At 39.8% G+C, this 22,727-nt stretch overlaps 1 protein-coding gene across 2 annotated transcripts in view; it reads right to left on the bottom strand.

Moving 5' to 3' along the window:
* Positions 1–22,727, bottom strand: part of ZFYVE1 (zinc finger FYVE-type containing 1) — a 56,997-nt gene that overhangs the window by 16,675 nt on the left and 17,595 nt on the right. Inside the window, exons 3-4 of one of the 2 annotated variants that reach the window (XM_079129759.1) lie at positions 14,057–14,561; positions 7,618–7,832 (exon numbers count right to left, since the gene is read on the bottom strand). In XM_079129759.1, the coding sequence (XP_078985885.1) occupies positions 7,618–7,832; positions 14,057–14,561 (720 nt within the window). The other variant, XM_079129760.1, reaches the window with a different exon arrangement.

Here is a 22,727-nt window from a genome sequence, read left to right as displayed (position 1 = left end):
AATGACACAGAAATAACGCTAGGCTTCAATGTTCCATTAAAAAAGCATGACATATAACTACACATTCATACATCATGATCAAATTCTTTTTAAAATAAGTAGCAAAGAATCACATAGTATTTGTGTGTTGTGTGTGTGTGGTGCCAGATACCAAAGGCCTCATGTGTGCTACGCAAGCACCCTACCACAGACCTATGTCCCCAACCCCTAAAATTGTATAAATCATATTAAAACACATCCTAGTCTTCTCAAAGTCTTTATTCAGTGAGTGAATGAGAACTGAAAAGTAAAGAATATAAAGAGGGAAAGAGAAAAATGGAGAAACAGGAAGCCAAGGAAGCATTGGTAATTTTTCTGTTTATGTCCACCCCCACTCTTATCTCCAAAAGGATAAATAGCTACTTCTAAAAATAAATACTCCTTAGCAGGAAGAATGAAACAGGGAATATCGCAATACCAGAACTTCAACTATACTGCAAAGCAATAGTAACAAAAACAGCATGGTATTGGCACCAAAATAGACAGGTAGATCAATGGTACAGAATAGAGGACACAGACACAAACCCAAATAAATACAATTTTCTAATACTAGACAAAGGTGCCAAAAATATGCAATGGAGAAAAGATATTCTCTTCAACAAATGGTGCTGGGAAAACTGGAAATCCATATGCAACAGAATGAAACTAAACCCCTATCTCTCACCCTGCACAAAAATCAACTCACAATGGATCAAGGACCTCGGAATCAGACCAGAGACCCTGCATCTATAGAAGAAAAAGTAGGTCCAGATCTTCAACACGTCGGTTTAGGATCAGACTTCCTTAACAGGACTCCCATAGCACAAGAAATAAAAGCAAGAAATAACTAGGATAGATTCAAACTAAATAGCTTTCTCTCAGCAAAGGAAACTATCAGCAATGCGAAGAGAGAGCCTACAGAGTGGGAGAAAATCTTTGCCACTCATACTTCAGATAGAGCACTAATTTCCAGAATATATAAAGAGCTCAAAAAACTCTACACCAAGAATACAAATAACCCAATCAACAAATGGGCTAAGGATATGAACAGACACTTCACAGAAGAAGATCTACAAGCAATCAACAAACATGAAAAAATGTTCACCATCTTTAGTAATAAGAGAAATGCAAATCAAAACTACACTAAGATTCCATCTCACCCCAATTAGAATGGCGATTATCAAGAATACAAGCAACAATAGGTGCTGGAGAGGATGTGGGGAAAAAGGTACACTCATACATTGCTGGTGGGGTTGCAAATTAGTGCAGCCACTCTGGAAAGCAGTGTGGAGATTCCTTAGAAAACTTGGAATGGACACACCATTTGACCCAGCTATCCCACTCCTTGGCCTATACCCAAAAGACTTAAAATCAGCATACTACAGAGATACAGCCACATCAATGTTCATAGCTGCTCAATTCACAATAGCCAGACTGTGGAACCAACCTAGATGCCCTTCAATTGATGAATGGATAAAGAAACTGTGGTATATATATATATACAATGGAATATTACTCAGCTATAAAGAATAATAAAATTATGGCATTTGCAGGCAAATGGATGAAACTGGAGAATATCATGTTAAGTGAGATAAGCCAATCTCAAAAATACAAAAGGCAAATGATCTCACTGATAAGCGGATGATGACACATAATTGGGGGTGGGAGGGGGGCAAGAATGGAGGAAGGAGGGACTGTATAGAGGGAAAAGAGAGGTGGGAGGAGTGGGGGGGGAGGAAAAAAAATAACGGAATGAATCAAACATCATTACTCTATGTAAATTTATGAATATGCAAATGGTATGCTGTTACTCCATGTACAAACAGAAACAACATGTATCCCATTTGTTCACAATAAAAATAAAAATAAATATACCAGCATAAAACAAAATAAAAAATTAGTGGAGAAGAACAGACATCCATTACTTTATACACTGCTATGAACTACAAAGACTTCAGTTAAGAGTCAATTTTAACAGCAATAAAACATTATTTGGTCACTTTACCTAACAGACCTTGAAGGTAGCTTTTTCTATTAGCGATCATCAGAGAATTAATCACTTCAAACTTAAAGGTGGTTAGAAACAAAAAGGAAAAACAATCTTTTCAAGGATTCAGGTAAGTTACAAAAACTGCACAATTCCCAGGGAGAACCCAAACGACACACCTAAACGGGTCACTCCTTCCCATAGACAGGAGGAGTAGGTCCCACATCTCAGTACAGCACAGCATAGCCCCTACCTCCAAGGGCAGGAAAAAAACAGGTCCAGGTGAAACTAAGGACAAGAGTTACTAAGAATGATCAAAATTCCAGCTGCCCTGGCTCATTTTAATCACAGACAGCTTCATGAATCATATATCACCTTGTTAAGAAAACAGTGTTAAGGATCTTTCTCAAAACCCCAAGCCTAACAAACTGGCCTGGGTAAGACATCCAAAACTCCTGAAGGGAAGATCCCTGAGCACCAATTACTGCTTTGAGCACTCCATATCTGGTGGTCTTATTTAAGCATTAAACTGGGCTATTTAGAGAAGAGCTAAGGAAATGCTACAATCCAGCCACTGGCCTGTTCACCTTTTAATTCGCAGTGATCAGATTTACAGTCCCAAGTATACCATAGCAAGGACTCAGTCTTTTTTAGAATATTTGCATCCATTAGGTATAATCTTCTACCCTTTGAGCCACTGCATCTATGTATACTTTTAATCTCAAATTCTAATTAAAAGATGGTATGTCATGAGTTATTCAAATATAATTTTCATATCCATATTATTCACAGTAGCTAACATCCATGGAACATGTGTTATATGCCAAAAATTCCGTTTCTTAATCAAATTCTCACTTAATCCCCACCTCAACTTGTTAGGAACACTCTATTACCCTTTTTTAAGATAAGGGAAAAGAACAGAAAAAGTCTTTTTTTTTTTTTTTTTTGTCTTTTATTTACCACATTTTCAGCATTTCAAACTCTACCTCGCATATAAATGCATTCATTTATTTGTTGAATGAATAAACTAATTTCCCAAGACCAAGCAACTGGTAAGAGGTAGAACTGGGATTCCAACACAAGTCAATCTGATTCCACAGCCCAAACTCTTTTAACCACTATGCAAAAGCCTCAAATCTGTGTGTGTGTGTGTGAGAGAGAGAGAGAGAGAGAGACAGAGAGAGAAAGAGAGACAGAGAGAGAAAGAGAGACAGAGAGAGACAGACAGAGAGAGAGAGAAACTTTCATTTTGATACAGTTTCAAACTTGGAGAAAACCCCCATATACAATTTACCCTGTTTGACTAATTGTTTACACTATGACCCTCTGTAGACCTTTTAAGTTCAAGAGGTCAAACAAATCAGTGTATACACACAGGAACCAATCCTTTGTCCTAACCCTTCCTTATCCATTCCAGGTCTCTGTACTCCAACCAACTGGTCATCTTGATCCCTAGTTCCAATCATCCTGCCCTCCTGCCATTTCCCCCTGCCCTCTCTCCAAAACCCATCCAACCCAGCACTGCCCTAGAGGCCAGCCCCATTCCTGTCCTCCGGCCTGAGCCTGTAGTCATGTTAATACAGAATGTGCACAAAGTCAACTGCAAAAAGAAACAGTGTTCTTAGGGGATCAAGCTGATAAAGTAATTACAAAGAATGGTGAATTAAACAAGTATATATTTAAGGCAAGAGATTAGGTTGAAGTAAAATTCTTGGAAATACTGGAAACAGACAAAAGAGAAAAAGATACCAAAAATACAAAAACACTTAAATAGGATTATATGCTAACTACATTATATGACAGGAATGCAAAAGATTTCCACTGTTAAAATATATACACATATTTAAAAGTCATGGGTATCATTATAGAAATAAGAAGTCTAGTTTTATGAGTTTTTTCAATGGTCAATTTCTATTGCATTTGTCTAAATTCATATCCTTCTGGTTTACCTAAGTAATATGTCTCAGTATAAAAAATGTGGCAGAGGAGAGGATAACAATAAAAACAAAAGCCAACCATGATCCTTCCCCTAAGGACAGCCACTATTAACATTTTAACATATTAAGATGTGTTCTGGCCATGCACAGTGGCACATGACCATAATCCCAGGTATCAGGCAGCTATAGGAGTAGTATCACAAGATCAAAGCCAGCCTGAGCAACTTAGTGAGACCTTGTCTAAAAACTAAATTTAAAAAGGGCCAAGGATGTAGTTCAGTGGTAAAGCATTTGCCAAGCATGTTGTTCAATCCCCAGTACCACAAATAATGTGTGTGTACATATATATTTTTATCTATCATATTAAGCATATACATACATAATACCTGTATATATTATGATTATTAATGACATTATATTATTATAAGCCCATTATAATATATAATAGGTTTGAATGTCATTTCCATACATGTATCCTAACCAATTTGTAAATGATAATTTTCAATAATCTAATGCCCCAAGTCTATCATTAAGGCTGGCTGAAGGTGCAGCTCAGTGGTCCAAGTGCTTACTTAGTAATACCCCAAGTCACAGTTACCAGCTAAACTATTCTCTACCTCTACTGCCACTGTTTCAGGAATTTCTTGCCTACTGACGACACTGACAATATAGGAATGGTACAGAAGCACAACACCAGTGGAGAAGCAAGATGACAATATCCAATAGTGATCTCTTCCTACTGGAATAGCTGTAAGGCCTAACATGCTATTTGATAAAGAAAGGTCACCAGAATGATCCCTATGGCCTCTGATAGATAATGTAGCAACTAGTATGGATACAGGGCTAGGAGCCCACCCAGGAGGGTCTGGAGGAGGTGGTAGGCTCTGTGTTGCAAAGAAGCAAGCACCTTCCATCAGGAAGTTCTACAGAGGAAACAGACTACAGAATACCGAGGTGCTTTTTTATTTATTTATTTATTTTTTAAATTTTTGTAGTTGTAGATGGACAGAATGGCTTTATTTTATTTGTATATTTTTAATGTGATGCTAAGGATTGAATCCAGTGCCTCACACATGCTAGGCAAGTGCTTTGCCACTGAGCGTCAGCCCCAGACCCCAAGATTCTTCTATTTATTTATTTATTTTTTAATTTTTACAGACTGCATTTTGATTCATTGTACACAAATGGGGTACGATTTTTCATTTCTATGGTTGTACAATGTAGATTCACACCATTCATGTACTCATACATATACATAAGGTAATACTATTTGTCTCAGTCTACTATCTTTCCTTCCCCCACCTGCTTCCACCCATTTTCCTCTAAACCATCCAAAGTTCCTTCATTCTTCCCTTCCTCCCCTATGCCCCACCTCGTTATGTATGGTCATGAACCTATCAGAGAAAACATTCAGCCTTTGGTTTTGGGGCTTGGCCTATTTCACTTAGCATGATATTTTCCAACTTCATCCATTTACCAGCAAATGCCATAATTTGATTCTTCTTTATGACTGAGTAATATTCCATTGTGTATATATACCACAGTTTCTTTATCCATCTGTCAATTGAAGGGCATCTCCACAATCCACAATCTAGCTATTGTGAATTGAGCAGCTATGAATATTAATGTGGCTACACCACTGTAGTATGCTGATTTTAAAGTCCTTTGGGTATAAACCAAGGAGTGGGATAGCTGGATCAAATGGTGGATCTATTCCAAGTTTTCTGAGGAATCTCCATACTGCTTTCCAGAGTGGTTGTACCAATGTGTAACTCCACCAGCAATGTATGAGTGTACCTTTTTCCCCACATCCACATCCACATTTATTATTGTTTGTGGTGTTATTTTGTTTTGTTTTTTTTGCAGTGCTGAGGATCGAACCCAGGGCCTTGTGCTTGCAAGGCGAGCACTCTACCAACAGAGCTATCTCCCCAGCCCATGTGTTCTTGATAATAGCCATTCTGATTGGAGTTAGATGAAATCTTAGGATGGTTTTAATTTGCATTTCTCTAATTACTAGAGATGATGAACACTTTTTCATGTATTTGTTGATACACGTATATCTTCTTCTGTGAAGTGTCCACCTAGTTCCTTAGCCTTATTGATTGGGTTCTTTGTATTTCTGGTATAAAGTTTTTTAAGTTCTTTATAAATTCTGGAGATGAGTGCTCTAAAGTATGTGTGGAAAAGATTTTCTCCCACTCTGTAGGCTCTCTTCTCACATTTTTTTTTTCTTTTTTTTCCGGTACTAGGGATCGAACTCAGGGCCTTGTGCTAGCAAGGCAAGCACTCTATCAGCTGAGCTATCTCCCCAGCCCTCTTCTCACATTCTTGATTGTTTCCTTTGCTGAGAAAAAGCTTTTTAGTTTGAATCTATCCTATCTGATTAACATCAAATTTCACAGCAAAAATTATCCCCTTTCCAATTCATTTTCAAATTTTCAGAATCTATTAAGAAGAAGGTCTCACACATTTAATAGTTTGTCTATCCTCTCCATACATGTTTATCTCCCTTTTAAGTAAAGAAAAGCTGGGCCCCAAGTCTCAGAATCTTCCATGGGCAAGAGTCACTTGCTCAGAAATAATGTTATTTTATTTGCTGAGAGTCTGTACAACCTTTGTGGTTATGAGGAGGAGATCTAGAATAAACTGCTGTCACTTGATAACTGTAACTGTAAATGTAATTACTGCATTGCTTTGTGCCACTTCCCCATCTTCAAAATGAGGATAATAGTACTTAACTTATGAAGTTGGTGTAAGGATTAAATTAATCAGTCCATACATACTGCTCTGAACTTTAGTATGTAATAAGCAATGTTATTATTGTCATACAACTGTGTTGGTTTTGTCTTGATAATTTTTTAACTGTGATACAAGTTTTCCATTTACAGTGATAACAAAAAATTTCCCTCTTGTCTAAATTAATTTAAGTGATGTTATGGCTTGAACATATCCCCCAAATTTCTTGAGTTAGAAACTTAATGCCTGAATTCATATGCTAATGGTATTTAGAGATGAGACCTCTTGGGGACAAATGAATGGATTAGCTCATTCATGTAATGGATTAATGAACTATCAAGGGAGCAGCTTTGTAATAAAAGCAAGCTTCCCCTGGAACACTTGCTCTGTGTTACCACACGATGCCCAGTACCATGTTATAATGCATCAAAGTGGCCCTAAAAAATGCTGACCAGATTCCAGCACAATGCTCTTGAACTTCCCTGCCTCAGAACTGTGAGAAAGTACACCCCGCCTCTTTATCAATTAGCCAGTCTCAGGTATTTCGTTAAAGCAGCGGAAAACAGACTAGGACAGGTAAGAAAAAATAAGTAAGTCAACATAAAGAAAACAGAAAGCACAAACTGAGCCTCAACCAAAGGTCAACTCACCAAGATTGGGCCAAACCACCCAGACATGAATGGTTTCTCCTAGTTTTTCCCCAAAGTGACACTCTACCAACTTTTTACTACCACTCAAGATTCCTCCATACTCCTAGCATGAGGAGATTCACGACTTCTCATGAAGGCCTGAGACAGGTGCAACTCCACTCACATAACAGCCTCGTCTCTTTCCACCCCAGGCTTCCAGACACCTGCACCAAGAAAGCTGGAGACTGAGTGTTCTCACTGCCCACTGGCACCCCCATGAGAAGCACTTGGGCAAGAGCCAACTGACCTTCAGGGCTTTGAAGATGACCCCAGGATGACGGGGAGAACGGGTGGTGTTGTTTTCTAGCTGCTGCTCCAAAGCACGCCGAAGCCCAGAAAAGTCTGTGGGGGGGTTGTAGGTCCTCGTTCCCTTGTAGTGAATGGAGCTAAAGGCTTCGGGAAAGCGCCCTAGCTTCCGGAACCGGTCCTGGATGAGCTTCTCTGGCACCTCTGACGGGTGATCTAGACAAGCAGAAACGAGACATGTGAGCAGTGAGTCCCCTGGGTTCAATCCTCAGAATGTGTGTGCACATGTGTGAGTGCGCACACACACACACACACACTATAAAACTAAGACACAGCCAGGCACAGTGGTGCACATGTGTAATCCCAACAATTTGGGAGGCTGACACAAGAGGATCACAAGTTCAAAGCCAGCCTCAGTAAGTTATCAAGGCCCTAAGCAACTTGGCAAGACCCTGTTTCAAAAAAGGGGTGGGTGAGGGAGGCTGAGGATGTGATTCAGTGGTTAAGCACCCCTGAGTTCAATCCTCAGTACCAAAAGAAGAGTAAGACATAAGGTGCCTCCATAAATATAAAGTACACACACACACACACAGAGAACTAATATGCTATTAGAATTTAAGTTATTTTTCCTGGAAAGGAGCAAGAGGAGGGCTTCTATAAAGAGGATGTGGGTGTTTCATGATCTGGTAGTGATTACATGGGTGTGTACAGGTGGTGAAAACTTCACACTATATACTTTGATACAATGTGTACTTTTCTATACATTATACTGCAAGGAAATGTCTTTTCTAAAATGTGCTCACTGTAAGAAAATCTAGCCAGGTATGTTGGCAAATGCCCGAAATTCCAGCTATTCAGGAGGCTGAGGCAGGAGGATATCAAATTGGAGGCCAGCCTGGGCAAACTAGCAAGACCCTCTCTCAAAAAAATAAATAAAAAACCGTTGGGAGTGTAGCTCAGTGGTAGAGCTCCCTTAGGTTCAATCCCCCACAGTGGGGAAAAGACAAAGGTAAATAAAAATGAAAAAATAAGTAAACAAAAAGTCTATGCATGTCAACAAAGCATAAAAGCAAAGATACTTATGGGCTCAGTTCACTTCTACTCGGAGGTAACTAGAGTTCAATCAATGTTAGGGAAGTTTATTTGCCTCTGTGCAAATGTATTTGCAATGTTATTACCTTACACTGAATCTGTCGTTATGAAACTCTCTCCCATGCTGTGGAGATGTTTAACCACTTACTAATAAACATTTAAAATTCTATACTTTGAAAGGTTTAATATTATAAAAATCATTTTTCTTGATTCATAGCTATTACACAAATTTCATTATTTTGTATTTTCCTTATAAACTTTTTGAGTGTTGCCAGTTAGTGTTTTGCAGAAGTACTGCTTCTAATAAAACAACTTGAGTTGAGATAATAAGCTATCACTGATTAGATAGACAGTATATCATACTGACTTCCAGTACTAATACTTTATGCTTTGAATGTAGCCCTTGCTGCTCTTTGAATGTAGCCCTTGCCACTGCAATTTATTTTTAAAATGGACATGTTTCTTTCTCTTCCTCTCTCCCTGCTCCTCCCTAATCTCTCTCCCTTCCTAATCTCAGGAGAAACAGGATTACCTTTCTTCCCCCATTTTAGGCAGATTGATCTGTTCTTGTACACACCTACCACAGAAACAAGCAACCCAGACTTTGGGGATGATACCACAAGATCTCAGAAATGACTATTTCCCAAATTAACAAGTTAATTACAACTCCAACAGAGAATAGGAATGTAGCCTTTGAATTACCTTACTTTAAAAGCCCCATGTTCCTGCTGATAGGGAGAATCCCAGCCTCTGGGACAGGAGTCCCCTGTGTTTCTCCTTTGCTAGCAAAGCAATAAACCTTCTTTTTCCTTTTTCTCAAAAAATAAAATAAAATTCTATACTTTGAGCTGGGCATGGTGATGCACACCTGTAATTCCAGTGGCTCTAAAAAGGATATAGCAGGAGGATCCCAAGTTCAAAGCCAGTCTCAATAACTTAGGGAGGCCCTGTCTCAAAATAAAAAATAAAATTCTCCTCAATGCCTGATGTGAGACTGGAGAAGACTTCATAAGTGGAATCCAGGTTTGTTGCTCTTCTTGCTTTACTACCCTGCACTGGATCTCCCAGAAAAGAATCAGAATGTTGCATATTATTTATACTTCTTGTTCTAAAACTCCTCCCCATCTACCATTCACAAGATCATAATGAAGAAGGAAAAATTATCCTGCCCTCTTTATCCACCAGGGAAGCCAACTAATGGAACATACAACACTAAAGACCCAGTGTTCCTTTGAGTTCATTTTTTCTCTGGACATTAACTGGTAAATCCTTGCTGGAAAACAACTGCTGGGCTGATATGAAAGCCAGAAAAAGTCCATCTTGGCATACATGCACGTGAATTCAGAATGTGAGCCTTCAGCTACCAGGGACCCTACAGATTCCTTATATCTTCCAAGAAGGGGTATAAAGTTAACTGTCAATAATACACATGGGGCTGGGGAGATAGCTCAGCTGGTAGAGTGCTTGCCTTGCAAGCACAAGGCCGTGGGTTCAAATCCCCAGCACTGCAAAAATAAATAAATAAAAAAAATAATAATAATAATAATACATGTGAAGACTTCCCATTTTGGAAATTGTGCCAAGAAAAACGTTCATCTCAGTTTAGATTCCCTCTATCACTCTGCATGATTCTTGACACTCCTTTGCCCATGTCAATCAAATATCTCAAAAATAAAAGTTATTCTGTGATAATAAAAAAATAAATAAATAACATTAAATTAAAAGGGCTGGGGATGTGGCTCAGTGGTTAAGTGCCTCTAAGTTCAATCCCAGGTATCAAAAAAACACTAATAAAAAATAAAATTCTGTGCTTTGAAAATTCTAGTCTTATAGGATGAAGCTGGGGGCAAAGTTTGGGGTACAAATGGATTCAATAAGTGATTTGGGGGTAAAGGCTGTTTTAATTTTTTTTTAAAACAAAATCACTTCAACTAAAATTAGCTCAAATTTAAGGTAGAGACACCAAAGAAAAAAGGCAAAATTCTGCAGCTATTCCCTCTACTCATCTCATCTTGAATTTTTTCCAGCGGCTGCTACCTTTGAAGGGAGTAGCAGAAAGGGCCCTGGGGAGAGCCCAGCAGTCACAGGCTTCTATCTAAGCCACCCAGGAGCCCAGTCTGGCTACCTTCACTTCCCCCCACCGTCAGCTCACAATCTTTCCCTGGACCTATAATCACTGCTGCCAAAAGTCCTGGCTCTGCTCATTTATAAAACCCAAGAACAGGTTCAACATCCCAAATCTGAAAATTTGAAACATGACATACTCTAAAAATACTCTGAATTTTTTTCAGCAATGGATTTTGGAGCATTTCTAACTTCAGATTTTTGGATTGGGGACACTCCACTAGTAAAGTCCATGAAAATATTCCAAAATCCTAAATCTGAAACACTTTGGTCACAAGCATTTTGGATAAGGGATACTCAACCCATAATTCATTTTCCTACTACCCTCCTACCTACCAATCATCCATCCAGAAAAGCAGTAAGATCGATCAGAAAACCAGAAATACCATAGGACAGCCATTAAGACAGAAAAAATCTTAATCATCAGTTTGTCCACAACTCTGGCACCCCTCCTACCTGGCATAAAATCTAGATGCCCTGGTTCCATCTTAAAGTTTCAAGAAGCTACAATGGTATTCCAGAAACAGCTCTGGATTTACAAGTTGGAAGACCTTGATTTGAATACCATTCTGCCAGACCTCTTTTATTAAATAATTCAAGAACTCTCTGAGTTATACAAAATGGGGTTCCAACTAACTTGAGCTGAACAACAAAGATACAGTTAAGTTAGTATTTATATTAAAAACATATAGCACAGTACATGGCCAAAGCAAAAGAACAAATAATTTTTCAAAATCCTGAACTGGAAATTAAAACTAATCTGATAGTTATAAAGGTCCCACATGACATGGCACAGAATATCAGTCACCGCAGGCATCCTAAGTCAGCACATCTTACCTCCCCTCCTTACCTGACGGTTACTTGCCAATGAGTCTTTTCCGCGGTTTCAGAACATTTTGGAGTTCTCATCTTCCCACAAGTTATGAGTCACTGGGACTACCACAATCAACTAGTTGCAGGTTTATGGGATCAACCTTCTTTATGCTCTAGTCGTCCACTGCCCTCCTGCTGACGCTGCCCTGGCCCAGTGCCCACCTCTTCTCACCCAAGTACTAGGAAAACCTCCTGACTGGCCTGCCTACCTCCAGACAAGCCCCTCTAATCCATCCCGCAGTAGGTGCCAAGGGAGCTTTTGAAAATAAGATCTGATCATATAATTCTGCTTGGGAGCCTTCAGGGGATCCTTTAGGATCCTGTCATACTTGAGAACTGAGTCCATGGCTACCCATGGTCTGATCCCCAAGTATCTCCACCATCCCTTCCTATACACAAGACATGCTTCAAACACACAAAAATTCTGTTCATTTAGTACATCTATGTGTCAAGCACTCAGCCAGGCTCTTTAGATACAGCAGGGAATAAAGCAGACAGTGTCCTTGCCCTCGTGCTGTTTCAATTCTAACAATGGGAAAAGGCCAACAACAATGAACATACAGGATGATTTCAGATGTAAGAGGTGCCCTGGCACAAAGGAGCAGGATGATGGGTAAGAGAAAAAGCACTAGGGTGCAGGAAGGACCACATTACAGGGGTAGCCAGGCTCTACAGGGAGAACGAGTTAAAACTCAGAGGCAAATGGCTAGTTGGGGTAGTAGTCCAGGCAGGGAGACAAGCATATGCAGAGGTATGAAAAGCAGTGTAGGTTGGACACAATAGTACATGCTTCAAACCCCAGCAACTCTGGAGCTGAAGCAGGAGAACTGCAAGTTCAAGGTCAGCCTGGACAACTTAGCAATATCCTGTCTCAAAAAAAAAAAAGGGCTGTGGATATAGTTCAGTGGTAAAGCACCCCTGGGTTCCATGCCCAGTGCTGGGGAGGGGAGGATGTGCCTAGTGGGGGAACGTGTCCATGTATATGCACTGGCACACATTCATGGGCACATGCAGACATGGGTACCCTTACAGTGGGAAAGTGAAGCAGGTAACTATGGAAGGATGTCATCAACACAGACAGCTTTAGACTTAGGACATCACGTTTAGGATTTTAGATTATGTTTGGTGCAACTGAAAGTTAATGAGAAGTTTCGAGCAGGAATATCACATAACCTAATTATAAATTAAATTTTTAAAGAGATCACTAGGGATGCCGGGTGGAAAATGCATTGAAAGAGACAGGAATGGAATTTTAGAAGCAACTGACAGCCTCCCCCAGGTCCCTGAATACAACTTGCTCCTTGAAACCACCTGCTCTTCCCAGAATAGCCTTCCTTCCCTCCTCTACCTAGCCAAGACTCAGAGTGCGAACAACGCCTCCTCTGAGATCCCACTGCAAGATCTAAAGACCCTCCTCTGCACTCCCACAGCTCCAGGGCCTACAACTGCCATGGCACAGAAAGCCAGGTGGTCTCCCCAATTAGACTGGGAGTTATTCAAAGGTGGGAATTTTTTTTGTTTTTAGCTCTGCACCCCAGTGCTCAGTACATGACACGTGCACTCAATCAACTGCTGACTAAATGACCAGGTGAATGATGTCATTGGTTAAAGAGCCATACCATTATCCTCCCAGTGTCCCATCACATGTTGGACCTGATCCCTCATCTCCCACTTGGGTGATGATGTTGCTCCCTATTTCTCTAATAGAAACACTAACACAAGAACTTTTACACACACACGCACACACACACACACACACACCATCTACCTGCTTACCTGTAACTGCATCCATACACTCCACTTTTTCTCCTGTTGATGTGGATGAACTGTCCATGCTCCTAAGGCCAATTCTTCCACCTGAGCATCTCTGCAAGCGTTCCTGCTCTTTTTCTTGCACCTGTCTTGTTCCCTCTCTAATCAATCACTCTCATCAGTACCCCCATATCTGTAACATCTCCCATCTTGAATTTTAAAAAGGGAAATTGTATATCAGCCTCCAGCTTCCACTTCTCTGTTCTGCTTCCCTTTACAGAACTCTGCAAGAGTTCAATTTACTAACAACCTTAAATCTCCTCCTCTTATTCTTTCTTGTTCCCACTCTGCTCATGTTTTCATCCCCACCATACCAGGGAGACAGATCTTATCCAGATCACCAAACATCTCTATTGCCAAAGCCAACTGGCAATTCTCAATCTTGACATGGCCAATCACTTCATCCTTCTTGGAACACTTCCTTACATCTTCATCTTGCCTAAGCAGAAAATTTCCCGGACAATCCACCACCAAGTTGCTAGTGTAGCCCAATGGCCACTTCCTTGCACCCAGGAAAGGTCAGCAACCCATCTACTCACCAGAGCCCAGGAGCTGAGTGTGCACAGTCTCATGGAAAATAATAACGGCAGGGCCCAGCGTGGATAATGGGACATCCAGGCCACAGCGGGCAGTGGTAGCCTTGAGCTCCTTGGTGAAGTGCTTCAGATAAGCTTCTGAGGCATCCCCAAGGAATTTGAAGAGGTCATTATGCAACCGGTCTGCATGAGTTCGATAAATGACAAGGTCCGAGATGGCTAGGACCTTAAGTAACAGTCGTGTTCTCTGGCTTAGATTCACGGTAGCCCCCAAGAGCCCTTCCGTGTCTATCACTGCTACTTTATGGACTGGGTCATAGGCTGCCCACACTCCCACCGTGCAAGACTCCTGGGCAGGGGAGGTTTTGAAGACTTCACGGCCATAAAAGAAAGTATGATTGAGGGTATGAGACTTTCCATCACCAGTATTTCCAAAAATGGAAACCACCTTCAGATGCTGATCAGGTTTACAGTCCAATTTCCTAATAAAGTCCTCTTCATTTGTTACCTTCAAAAAAGAAGAAAAGAAAGAAAATGAAATATGGAAAATGGAAAGTGCAAAACAGTTAGAAAAACCTATAACAAAGACGAGTGCTTCCTAGGTTCAAGGACCCTGACTGCCTTGTCAAGGTGGGACGGAAAGGAAGTCTTAAGCTAAGAACCCCACCACCTCCTGCCCTTGGCAAATGGTTCACAGAAAACTGTCAGTATGATAACTTAGTGCTCAATGAAAAGTCAAAATTTTAAAACTCGGGCTGGGGAGATAGCTCAGTTGGTAGAGTGCTTGCCTTGCAAGCACAAGGCCCTGGGTTCAATCCCCAGCACCGCAAAAAAAAAAAAAAAAAAAAATTAAACTCTTAAAAGAAAATATAGGCGTTAATCTTGTGACTTTGGATTAGGCAATGGTTTCTTAAAAGAAAAAGACATAGAGTTGATCGAAATTTAAATCTGTGCTCCAGAGAACACTATCAAGGCAGTGAAAAGACAACCCTGAGAATGAAATATCTGTACATCATGTGTCTATCTGATAAGGGACTAGTGTTCAGAATATACAAAGAATTTTAACAATTCAACAAAGAAAAAAATTTAAATTAGCAAAGAATCTGAATAGGCATCTCTCCAAAGAAGATATGCAAATGACTGATAAGCACATGAAAAGATGCTCAACATCATTAACCATTAGAGAAATGCAAATCAAAACCACAATGATATACCACTTCATATCCACTAGAATGGCTAAAATCAAAAAGACATTAACAAGTATTGGCAAGGACGTAAGGAAACTGCAATGCTGGGTTGGGGATGTAACTCAGTGGTAGAGCGCTTGCCTAGAAATTGTAATGTGTGGGAATGTAAGATGGCACAGTCACTGTGAAGAAGTCTGGCAATTCCTTCAAAAGTTACAGTGTTACCACATGACTCAGTAGTTCTACTCCTAGGCATATACCCAACAGAATTCAAAATTTATGTCTACACCAAATTTGTATGTCCACAAATGTTTACAGCAGCATTATTATCCATAACAGCCACAAAGTGGACACAGGGCTGGGTATAAGTTCAGTGGTTAGAGCACTTGTCTTATCATGTGTGAGGCCCTGAGTCTAATCCCAGTATGGCCAAAAAAAAAAAGGATAGGAAAAATTGGATACAACAAAAATGAAACTGATGAATGCATTAAAAAAAGGAGCCTTCTAAACACTGATTTTTTGGGGGGGTGCGGGGGGTACCAGGGATTGAACTCAAGGGCAACCACTGAGCCCTACTTTGTATTTTTTTATTTAGAGACAGGGTCTCCCTGAGTTGCTTAGCGCCTCACTATTGCTGAGACTGACTTTGAACTTCAGATCCTCCTGCCTCAGCCTCCTGAGCCGCTGGGATTACAGGTCTGTGCCACAGAGCCTAGCCCCAATTACTGAATATTATTCAGGCATAAAAAGGAATGAACCCTGGTTGAGGCAGGAGAATCGTGTGTTCAAAGCCAGCCTCAGCAACTTATCAAGATCAATAAGCAACTCAGTCAGATCCTGCCTCTAAATAAAGTTTGAAAAAAAAAAAAAAAAAGGGCTGGGGAATGTGGCTCAGTGGTTGAGTGCCTCTGGGCTCAATCCCCAGTACCAAAAAAATAATTTAAAAAATTAAAAATAAAAAAAAATTTAAAAAGGAATGAATCCACTTCTACCCATTCAGTCATTATACATCTCTTTTCTCACCTTAAGGACAGGTCTTAAGTGTGTCCTTACATTGACTTGATTTGCCAGAAAATCTTATTTATGTGACTTTGGATTAGGCAACAGTTATGGTTGGGTCATTTCTCCCCTACATTCTTCCTAAATCTTTGCTCACTAAACTTCAGAGGATGCTTAAAATGCTATAGTGAAACTACACATTCCTGTTGTTGGAAAATAATATGGCACTGTATTGAAGTAATGTCTACTGACCCAGTAGTAATTTGAGGGTTTTTTAAAAACTATTTCCCTACTACCTAGATCTGATTGGTTAGAAAATGGATGAGACAAGCATTTGGAAGGAATTGTACATCTGAAAGATTCTATTGGAAACTATATTCTAAACCATCTCAATTAGTTTTTCAGGTGGGAAAATTATAGTGGCAGATTTTCCTTAAATTCATGGTATCTTTTATTTAAATTTCATTTACTAACGGAGTGGGAAAATGAGAAAAGTATGTGCAATATAATATTCATTTTATTCTAAAGATGTGAAAATGTTTTCACATTTACAAATATAGGTTTGTAATATTTTGCATCATATTTTCTAAGTATTTTTTATTAGTAAGTCAACCCCCTAAATATATTTCTGAAGTGGGCAACTGACAGTTTTACACTTCCTCACTCCCCAATTATTAGGTATAAAAGTTAAAGTGCAAGTAATAAAAATTTGGAAATAAAAAACATTGTTACCTGGTAACATTTAGGTAGAAATGTCAAAAAAGTGTGTGAAATGAAAGAAACTATCAAATAGTATTTGCTTGGCACTTTGGAAAAAAAAAGAATGACATACTGCTATGTGCTACAACATGGATGAACTTTGAAAACACAATTAAGTGAAAGAAGTCAAACACAAAAGTCCACATATTTTATGACTCCATTTATATTAAATGTCCAGAATAAGCAGATTTGTGAAACAGAAAGTAGATTAGTGGTTGCCAGAGGTTGTGGAGAGGAGGTATAAGGTTCTATTTGGGGTGATGAAAATGTTCTGGAATTACATGGTGGTAAGGGTTGTACAAATTTATGAATAATCTAAGAACACTGAATTGTACACTTTAAAAGGGTGATTTTCCCCCATTTTTAAAAATTTGTTCTAATTGGTTATACATGACAGTAGAATAATGCATTTTGACACACTGTACACAAATTGGAGTATAACTTCTCATTCCTCTGGCTGTACATGGTGCTGAGTCACACCAGTAGTGCAATCATACATGTATATAGGGTAATAATGTCCACCTCATTCTACTGTCCTTCCCATCCCCACCGCCCCACCCCTCCCCTCGCTCCCCTCTGCACAATCCAAAGTTCCTTCAATCTTCCCTACCCCCGCCCACTATGGATCATTATCCACTTATCAGAGAAAACATTCAGTCTTTGGTTTTTGAGAATTGATTTATTTCACTTAGCATATTTCTAGTTCCATCCATAATTCATTATGCCATTATTTCACTCTTCTTTAAGGCTAAGTAATATTCCATTTTGTATATGTACCACCTTTTCTTTATCCATTTAAAAGGGTGACTTTAATGGTATGTGAATTTTATCTTATACAGTTTTTTTTTTTACTGAACTTACTGTCCAAACTTCATACAACCAATATTCCCTGCTAACAGTGAAAAACACTGCAGTCCTTATTAAAAAAAAAAAGAAAAAAGAAAAAAAAAAAAAAAAAAGCCAGAAATGAGGGGATCTGCCAGGTGCAGTGGCACTTGCTTATAATCCCAGCAAACTGTGAAGCTGAAGCAAGAGGATCACAAGTTCAAAGACAGCCTCAGCAATTTAGCAATAACCTGTCTCCAAAAAAATAAAAAATAAAAAGGACTGGGGATGTAGCTCAGTGGTAAAGCACCCCTGGGTTCAACCCCTAGTATCAGAAAAAAGAAAAGAAAAAAAATAAATAAATAAAGACATCTAGGGCCAGTAAGATCCAGACTGGGGATCCAGGGATCCTCCTTAGACTACAGAATCCCAAATCAAAGCTCTTAACCCAAAAAGGTTATGGTAACTGGGCACAGAGGCACATGCCTTTAATACCAGCAGCTTTAGAGGATGAGGCAGGAGGATCTGCAAGTTTGAGGACAGCATTAGTAACTTATCAAAACACTGTCTCAAAATAATTAAGAGCTGGGGATATAGTCCAATGGTAAAGCTCCTCTAGGTTTTGTTATTTTATTATAAAAAATAATAAATTAAAAATAATAAAATTAAACAAAATGGTGATATCTACTCCAGCCACAGAAGAGATAAACCTTTGCACCAATATCTTCCAGCCATCAGAGAATAAAACACCTTTCTGATTCTTATGAGTCTGCTGGTTTGATAAAGAATAGAGAATTACAGACAGATCACTGAGCTTAAAATATTGAGTTCCTGTTTCCTATAACCTCATCAAGATGGTAATCTCCCCATTATTCTATTAAATGACACCACTACTGTTTCACTGTTAAGAGCTTTAATGTTAATAATACCAACAATTTATAGAATGCTCACTGCAGGACAAAACCCTTCATTAGATCCACAAGCACAGGACATGTCTACCTTATCTTCACACACACAGCACTTAGAGGACTCAGGCATAAAAGAGCTCAATACCTAGGTACTGAGTCAATGCCAGGCACCTGGCTAGGAACTGTGAGCACTTTCCCCATGCACATCTTCCACTCAGCTGAACAGAGTAGCATTTGATAAGCTTGGCAATGGGCTAAGTGATCTAGCAGATAATTCTGAGAAACAAAAAAGAAAGCACACAGCACAGCCCATTTTGGACCTGTTCCAACCTGGTTCCAAGCTGATAAAGTGGCTAGCAAGATAAACAAAAGCTCCATAAACCTCCACCTACTGGTGGAGTCAGGTGAGGTCAAGGTAACTACTACCCAGAATATTTAAAAGCGGGCACCTGATAAGGGGCATGTAGGCACCATTACATACAGAATTAAATGTCTCATTAAATGTCTCAGGATTCACATTAAGCACCCTCCAAAGGATGGATGCAATGTATACACATAAATACATCATTTAGGATGAAATTAATACTCCCTGTTAGCATCTGGGGACATTACTTTGGCATTGGTGTCCAGCAGTATTATCAAGCACATAATTCATACGTTGGGCATATACATGCATCCGAGTCCAGAGACAAAACTTGGAGAAAGAGCTCAAGGTCACAGGCTGGTTTTTTTTCTGAAAAGTTATGGACAATCATTTAACATGTATTAACAGCATTATTTTCTTGTGTAAAATAAGGATATAACCATCTCTGCCCTGACTTGATAGTATAATTGCTAAATAAATCAATAAATGAGTAAGAAAATATCTGGCAAACTAAAACCAGACTTCATTCGTCCTTCTGCCTTTCATGTTATTTTGCTCCCTGTTATACTAATAAATCCACCCCTAACTTAGGTCATTTTCCTCTGATTCAGAAAGTCTTCTGTTTAGGTGATAGCTAGACTGGTTTTCTGTCAGGAGAGGCAAAGGGAAAGAAAAGGTAAGATTCCCTTTGATGAGGGAAGGAAGGGGCCTTGGGGCTCCTGCCCTACTCGTTCTGCTGTTCCCAAGCAGTGATCCCACTCTGCTCTACTCCTACAGAGGGACAAGTGCCCGACCCTGAACCCTGCCATAGGGCCACCCCACCCAATTCTACATGTCTGAGATAGTCGTTGGTCCTGACATGACAGCAAAAGCAGGAAGGACATCAAGGCCACCCCTCCCCAACTCTGCCTTTCTTTCTCCCAAAGCTTGCTAGACTCCCAGACCTTTGGCAAATCAGAAACACCCAAATTCCACTCCTAGCTTTACCACCATGAGGCATCAGAAAAGTAACTTAACTACTAAAGCCTTAAGGACACAAGATAATAGCAGAATGATGACTGCTAGAGAAATTCAGAGACCTAAAGGAGATTAAGTGTACAAAAAGCATAGCACACAGCACAAATGTGAGCCAGTGTAATTTAAAGACCGGCCCCCTGGGAAAACACCCAGGTGCATAGCACTAGCTGCTGGGCTTGCACCTGCTTGTAGCTCAGAAGTTACTCATTCGGGGACTATTCCAATGTGATGAGAGGTAAAGTGATTCTACACCTAAAAATGAAAGATCTTAGTGCTCACTTCAGATTCCTCTTCCCCTAATCAAAATAACTTGTTGGAGCCTGGTACACCTATAATCACAGCAGCTCGGAGGGCTGAGGCGGGAGGATCATGAGTTCAAAGCCAGCCTCAGCAAAAAGCAAGGTGCTAAGCAACTTAGTGAGACTCTGTATTCCAAATAAAATACAAAACAGTGCTGGTGATGTAGCTCAGTGACCAAGGATCCCTGAGTTCAATCCCCAGTACCCAGAAATAAATTAAATAACTTATTGTTACCAATATTGGCCTTATAGCTGGCTTTTCAGTATATGACCATTTCATACCATGTTAATCTGTAAGAGCCCCAACAGCTCACATCTCCTTCCCTGTTCAGCAGTAAACCTCTGACCCAAGCAGGCTACAGGAATGATGGCAGTCTAAAGAGACACCTTAGCCCTCAGAATCATTTCAGGAAGAACCAACGCCCAGGGATTCTGCTCCCAGTAGTCTTGGGAAGGGCAAAGAAGGGATGGAAACAGAACTAAAGAGCTTCATTCATCAGCACAGCCAGAGACTTAAGAAGTTAAACCTCAAAGAAAACACTCCAAAGGAGCTCAGCATCAAGGTCCTTCCAGTTCTGGCCTCTCTGGGAAAAAAAAAAAAAAAAGGATTTATCTGTACCAACCACAACTTGACATTCCTCTAAAGTTTTATAAAGGTATTCCCAGTGATATAGAAGGCAACAGGCAGCTCCTTCCCCAAGATATGCAAAAAGCTAGAGGAAGACAGGTTACTCCCATCACAACTGGGTACTTATAAAATACTTCATCCCTAGGCCAATGTTATTTATACCTTTCCATTGAAATTCCAAAAATAACTTGACGGTTATTCTCAAAATTAAGTCCCTATTAATATCTTTTACTTGTTGGTTTCAGGTTTATTTTGCTTTTTTGGTTTGTTTTTGGCTGAGTTCAGAAGAAGAAAGAACTAGAGAAATAGAACATTCTCACTCTTATCAGAACTGGGATCAGTACCCTAAAATGCATATAGATACTGATTCTTCCTTATGGACAACAGATATATAGTAAGCTTCATCTCATGTCCAGCACTGACCTCATGTTAGATCAGCACAGGGATAGAAATTGAGTAACATTTTTCTTTCTTGTAGGAGAGGGAAATAAGAAGGGACTCTTCCTTGAGAAAGTCAAGGTCACCTTCATTATATTTAAAAGAACATCAAGCAACGATTTATGCCCACAGCCTAATTTTCAAACAGGATTTTACTAAAATGTGTCAAATAGATCAGTAGCCAGTCTATTTTTAAAGTCCAAACTATAGGGAGGTTCCATTCCCAATATTGCCAGAAAGTTCTATTAAATTTGTTTCCCCAACACAGCAAGTTCAGAAAGTTTCCTTTCATTATAGTCTGAAAGGAGTATATACTTTGTTTATCCATGTATGTGTTAATAGAGTTTCATGTAAAAAACACAACTGTTTCTCAATCAAATGTTTTCTTAAGATGATTGAAGTCACGAGGTTGGTCTCACAAACACATTGAGCACATTTGCTAAGGGCAAAGATCACTTTCTTCCACTCTAGTGTCCCCAAAGTGTTCCATTACTTGAGAGGTCAGGAATTCCCCTCTCATGTCTTGTAACCTCTGACCCTTGCCTCAGACATTGCCTGCAGCTCCTCTGTTACCCTACCAAGCAGGAGAGAATGTTCCTATGTAGATGATCCACCAATTCTTTTTTTTTTTTTTTTTAAGGGGTCATTTTGAGCTCCATGATCAGCTTCTTTGACCACAATCAACTCACTCAGTTCACCTGTCATTTACATCTGAATAAGGCCGAGTCCTTCTCAAGACAAACATCACACTCAAACCTTTCGGAAGAGCTTCTAGATGCGAGATGCAATCCCCTATACAGCATGGCATACCCATATTTTCCCAAAATGAAAACAGATGTAAGCTCTGGTAAAGGCTTAGGGTCTTAGCAATAAAGGAAACAGCAATAAAAGCCGGGAGCTGGGGCGAATGCCTGTAATCCTAGCAGCTTGGGAGGCTGAGACAGGAGGATCAGTTCAAAGCCAGCCTCAGCAACAGAGAGGTGCTAAGGAACTCAGTGAGACCCTGTCTCTAAATAAAATACAAAATAGGGCTGGGGATGTTGCTCAGTGGTCAAGTGCCCCTGAGTTCAATCCCCAGTATTCAAAACAGAGAGGGGAAAAAAAAAAAAAAAAAGCGATAGGCTAGACAAACCACACAGAACTAGACTTGAATCACACCATGGGAAACTGACTCAGTCCTTCTCTTGCTCAATGCCTCCATTCCCACCCACCATCTCTGTTAACATTTCCCATTTTTCCCACCTCTGAAC

The sequence above is a fragment of the Sciurus vulgaris genome (genome assembly GCF_902686455.1).
Source record: "Sciurus vulgaris genome assembly, chromosome: 2".
NCBI classification, from domain to species: domain Eukaryota; kingdom Metazoa; phylum Chordata; class Mammalia; order Rodentia; family Sciuridae; genus Sciurus; species Sciurus vulgaris.
Note: the sequence above shows the minus strand (reverse complement) of the source record. Positions and strands in the feature narration are given on the sequence as shown.